Genomic DNA, 5,783 nt, shown 5'->3' with positions numbered 1-5,783 from the left:
AGATAGATAGATAGATAGATAGATAGATAGATAGATAGATAGATAGATAGATAGACAGATAGATAGATAGATAGATAGATAGATATGCAATAAAGCCCAGTGTGCTTGATTCTAACGGAAAACTTCCTTCTTTACCATTATTCTGAGGGTTTAGCATCAAATTTCAAAAGTAGGCCTAGGAGTGTTTTACAGAAGCTCAACGTTTCATTTCAACCAAGGGGATCTCGAAAAATCATGTCTTTGGACTTCCACTGTGCTACAACTCCATGTTCAAAACTGCAAACTGCACAGATGTTATTTTATAAAAATACCCAAAAAAGCAGAAGGAATTACCAAAGCTCACACAAATGAATTTGTTAACTGCAATCAGCGGAAACTGGGATGCTACTAAATCCACAAACAGAATATAGTTTTGCAGTATTAGTACTTTATTTAAGTCTATAATCATTGATTCACCGAGCACAATGTTGCGAAAGAGATTTCCACCATGCCAGCCTGTTTCTTCAGTGAACTTTTATTTTTAGGGTGTGGAGGGGTTAGTAAATTGAAGAGGACTTTTAAAAAGATTGGACTAGCTCTGTGTAAGTACTGTTCAGGGACTATAGATATATTTTGTAGAGCATATTGGACAACCCAGACCTTCGTAAAATGAAGATCTACTACAAAATAGCTTCCACTGAGCGTTTGTTGTCTCTACCATACCATGCTAGGAATAACCCTAGGTCTACGAAAGACAGGCCTGTGGTCTTCGCTTAAAACATACTTAAGAAAGAAAAATAGCAATACACAATTGAATATCAAAGGAAATCAATCTAAGTTTTCATCAACCATGGTGACCCCTTAGTTAGTAATGTGCAAAATCTTGAGCATAATATGAACAGAACTTGACTAGAAAGAGGGACTCAAAGCTTTCAAGTCGGGACATTAATTTAATCAGGTCACATGTCTTTGAACCAATACAGTAAACTCGAAACGTTAATCTCTGCAACATTAAGGCTGCAAGAAAATCTGTTTAAAACAAACATGAGCTCCTGATCCTAGTTGGTTACCTCAAGGTTTACTTCACTGTGCTTTTGCAACCAGCACTAGTGTATTCATTTATATTATCCATTTTAGAGTTATCATTAAATAAAATGCCAGGGAAAAGGCTATTATCGGCTGTCTTAACCGTGACGTATTAGACCAAATGAGTAAATAGAGCTATAATGAGTACAGCTGCATTGTCTTTCAACCTGACAATATTATTCCCTTCATGTGACTGCTTTGTATTTGCAGAAGGGAAAATTCGTTAAAATCTGTCCCGCTATTGTTTTTCTCTTTACATTTTCCTTCTCTGCTTCAGCCTTGAAACGATGTCCGCTCTAACTCATGCAATGTTCCCTCTATAAACATGCACTGACCTTCCCTTGCTTAACACCAAAGATAGTAAATAACAAGATGGGCCACTCAGCCAAAAAAGTGTCCGCAGGAAGTATGCTCTTTGCTTCAGATGGCGCTGCAGTCTGTTTTGAAGCTCTCTTTCGTTTTTCCAGAAGAAAAATAGGAATAGCACCTCCTTGCGTGCTAGTTCAGTGCGGAGTTTTAGGGTTTTTTATTTTATTTTAATGACCTCTCACCTTTCATTCTAAAGTCAAATTAAACGAAGAAAACCACCACCCTTTCCTCCGGAAGAGGTTTTTTGTCAGTGTAACCATTTTAAAAAAGCGTTCTTCCGAAATTTATCCCAAAACTTGCTAGTTTCACTTTGATTTTTTAAAACTCAAGTAGGGTAACTCTGTTCGCAAAGAGTGCGCTTTTGTGAAGAGGGCGCCACCAAATTTTGAGGACACTTTTTTAATTGGCTCAAAGAGAGAAGTGGCCCATCTTGTTATGTACTATCATTGTTAACACACATTATGACATTTTTTTTAGAACAAGAGTTTTTCCAATCATACTAACAATACGCACTGTACATGTGGCTACCGCAATAGTAGAACGTTTTACTGCACCCAGAAACAAAATATTCCAACTGAAGTTCATTATAACGCAGATGGAATGATATTTCAGTAGCTTTGAATTAGTGAAGTGTCTGATCACAGTTTTCCCCCATTGAAAGGGACAAAGTCGACCCAGTTAGCCGTAGTTTGAACATCACATTTTGCAGAATGAAATTTAGAAAACAGGTGTAAAAACCGTGATGTTCCTGGTTTAAAAGTAAACCAGTATCAGCTGGAGAGAATAAAAATAGAGGAATATGCTCACATGAGACTAACCTCTCCCCTCTCACACAAGCCTGCCAAGAGGAGAGGGGCACCAGGAGCAGCAGGACCAGATTCCTCCTCCCCCGACTACTCTCAAACTAAACCCTTGAAAGAAAGACCCGAACACATCTTTAGGTCAATTGAAAAACCTTCCTCTCTGCACCAATATACCCAAAGAGAGAGTTCTGTGTACAGTAAAAGTGCCCATTGAAGGCAAACTTGCCAAGGCTAAAAAACAGCCTGACAATATGCAATGAAGCCATTTACGTAAAGATGGGTAAATGGTAAGTTTCCCCCTCCCGTTCATACTGTTGTCTTTTTGGACCCGTAAAAGAGACATCTATATCTCAGTAAGATCAAACATAGCTCCCATATCAACCGAACAGCGCATGAAAGCGCATGTGCACCCCAACAACCTATACTATGGTCCCAAGTTTGTCAACTGGTCGATGCAGAGAGGAGAGCAACTTAGGCCAAAGATCTCCTCGCTGCCTGTTGTCCCACAGCTCTCAGACTCACACATTACTCTCCTTCTTGTGCTCCAGCATGTCTTTGATGAGAACGTAATCCTTGAGTGCTCTGGGGACGGGCAAGCTCTCCACCTTCTCCCACAATTTGTGTCCGGCGTGACGTCGGATCACCTTGCGGCACAGCTGCTGGAGGGGCACCACGCGCTTCAGGGCAGTCCTTAGCCACACCAGCGCATCGTCCTGTTCACCTGGCCTCGCTTGGACGTAGCCGGCGTAGAAGTACATGCGTGCTGAGTAGTCCACGTGCCCGATCGTGGCCAGGAGGCGGCACAGCTTGTAATGCCCCCTCTCTGCGGCCAGTTTGAACACAGATTTGTAAATTCCATTAGGAAAATACTTGACTGGGACATCCAAGTCGATGTTGTACGCCAAGAGGAGCCACATGATGTCCATCTTATTCCCGGCCACGGCGTCGTGGATGGCCGTTTCTCCCTGGTGGTTGTAGACGTCATGACGACTGCCGGCTGCCAGGAGGAGCTCTACAACACGTGTGTAGTTTCGCTTGATCGCGATGTGAAGCGCCGTGTCCCCGGTTTTGAACTCCCTGCGATTCACGTCACAGCTAGCGGTAAGTAGAAGCTGCACCACCTCCTTGTGGTTGTAGCAGACAGCCTCCATGAGAGGACTGCGGCCCCAGTAGTTCTGGACATTGATCAAGCTGCCAGCTGACAGCAGGATATCGCTGATATCCACACACCCATTTCTTGCGGCGTAGTGAAGCGCCATGTCACAGTTTCTGTCCGTGATATTCAAATCTGCAGTCGCTCTCAAGAGGCGCAGTACGGCGTCGGTTTTATTGTTGCGCACGGCCTTCATGAGTGGCGTCTTAGAGGTGATATCTTGGCTGTTGACGTTCACACCACGCCTGATAAGCACGTCAAGGATCTGGCAATAGCCGTCGTCTGCTGCGTAATGACACGGGGAATTCCCGAACGTGTCTTTTGCGTCCAGCTTGGCACCGGCTGAGATGAGCAACAACATACATGCCATCTTGTGACTCTGAACGGCGAAGTGCAGGGCCGTACGCCTTAGCGTACCCGTGGTGTGATTCACGTCGCACTTCGCGTCGATCAGGTACTGAAGCATGTAGGTATGGCCACGATACGAGGCTAGGTGGATCGGGCAGAGTCCCGCGTCGTTCTTACGACGGACCTCCAGGAATTTCCCGTTGAGGTCTAATTTGTGCTGTGCCACCAGCCGCTTGAGCTGCTGGAGGTCATTGTTGAGCACGGCGTCGTAGAACTCCAGACCCGCCATTTGCGTGCGTAACAACATGGAGGCGGGTGACAGTTCTCCCTCTGCGGGAGCACAAACACACTCGCTAGCAATTTTACTGCGTTAGGGGAAGAGCGACTCACACGAAACTTTACCTTCTAGCTCGCTGTTGAAGTCGAAACGAACGTCGACCTCATCCAGTAAGCTCCCTGGTGTTAGTGAAGAAAGCACACACAAACTCACATGGGTAGGTAAACGAATAATGTTGGAATTCAAATTGAATCGAAACGCCAGCATCCATCATGGCGACGACAACAACATTGGCAAGACAAAACAAGAACAGCGTCCCCTAGGTCGTGCTCAGTGACGTAGCCAATAGCACACAAGGCTGCCGTGCGCTCCCTCGCTGCTCTGTATTTCCTCCCACCTCTCTCCCTCCCCTCCTCTCTCTCTCCCTCTTTCTAGAGAGCGCGTGAGGAATGACGGTTAATGTAATAACGCACGAGAATTTTTTATGATAATCGCGGTCAGTGAGCAAGAAGCTGAGCCGCGCATGGCCTACAAGAAGAAGAAGAGAGCCACCAAGGTGTAGATCGGTGTAGAGGGCAGTGCGAGAGGAGAGGAGGAGAGGGAGGGTACTAAAGGCCAGCCAACTGTCCTGAGCTGTATGCTGCTGGCTAGCATTTGCTTAAGTGGAACGCCCATCAACCCGACGGACTTGGTCAGTATCATCAAACTCTGACATGATTGGTTCATACTATTAATGTTGTCGATGCATATTATACTTGCTGGACCCCCTTTCGATGAAAAGAATGATCGGAGCATTAACATCCACTGAAAGTCATTGGCCTACTAGATCTATATTTACACTCCACTGGAATGGAGAAATAAATCTTGAATGATACAAAAAAGAAGGTCTAGATGTAGAGATGTATAGATTGATTCTCTATTCCGCTTTCGTGGTTGTACACTCCAGAATTTCAAAGGTGTAGAATCAATAGTGCGCATGGCTAGTGAACGAAGATTAGATGTAAACGAAACTAATGGAAAACTAAAAATTAATGTTAAACTACAGTGTCTTCAGACTCCTTAATATAACTGTGCACCCTTTAACTGATTCTGAACCACCGTTATTTTTTTTTAAATTCGAAAGTTAAGTGGTTCGGAAGTTTTAGGCGGCCATAGTGACGACTTTCACAAATATAATATGTATAGATTTCGCACGGGAACGTACAATAAATTAGAAAAATACATGTTGATCTCCGATGTGGAAAGGAAAAGCATCTCGATCGGAATCTTGTTATAGTCTTCTTTGTCAACAGAATCAACATTGTTCTACATAGCATTAAGACAATTCATCTGTTGTGCTTTACACTTTTCTTGAATAGATGGAGATTTGAGAACTCGCGACCTGTGCCATAAATGAAACTGTTGAATGGGCAGACAGTCGGAAAAATGAGCACACCCCTGTAAGCCTTCCGCACGAAGCAGCACTGCCTCGGCATTCGCCGGCTTGGATGGACGATAATCGATCGATGAGGAGGCTGTTATAGGTGCCGCGCCGTGAGCTGCACGCGCGTGCAGAGAGAGAGAGAGAGAGAGAGAGAGAGAGAGAGTATGTGTGTATACTGTTTGTGTGTGTATGTGTGTGTGTGTGTGTGTGTGTGTGTGAGAGAGCAAGAGAAAGAGAGAGAGAGAGAGAAAGAATCATCTTAATTTCAATGTAAAAAAACCCAAAAACTCTTATGTAATGACGTCAAGATCTGACATCTGCGGGTCAGCCCTCAGCTACATTACT

The 5,783-nt window shown here is 44.3% G+C and overlaps 1 protein-coding gene across 1 annotated transcript; it reads right to left on the bottom strand.

Annotated features, from left to right (window-relative positions):
• Positions 1 to 1,901: 1,901 nt before the first annotated feature.
• LOC101856953 (putative ankyrin repeat protein RF_0381) lies at positions 1,902 to 4,418 on the bottom strand. Its single transcript, XM_005092303.3, has one exon. It carries the CDS (start codon positions 4,043 to 4,045, stop codon positions 2,756 to 2,758), a length of 1,290 nt encoding a protein of 429 aa, XP_005092360.1. The 5' UTR covers positions 4,046 to 4,418; the 3' UTR covers positions 1,902 to 2,755.
• Positions 4,419 to 5,783: the final 1,365 nt, after the last annotated feature.

The sequence above is a fragment of the Aplysia californica genome, unplaced genomic scaffold (genome assembly GCF_000002075.1).
Source record: "Aplysia californica isolate F4 #8 unplaced genomic scaffold, AplCal3.0 scaffold00044, whole genome shotgun sequence".
Classification (NCBI taxonomy): Eukaryota; Metazoa; Mollusca; class Gastropoda; order Aplysiida; family Aplysiidae; genus Aplysia; species Aplysia californica.
The sequence above is the reverse complement of the archived record's forward strand: the minus strand, read 5'-3'. Positions and strand labels throughout refer to the sequence as shown.

Coding starts and splice junctions, on each gene's coding strand:
- LOC101856953 (XM_005092303.3), bottom strand. CDS start 4,045: ATGTTGTTACGCACGCAAATGGCGGGTCTGGAGTTCTACGACGCCGTG.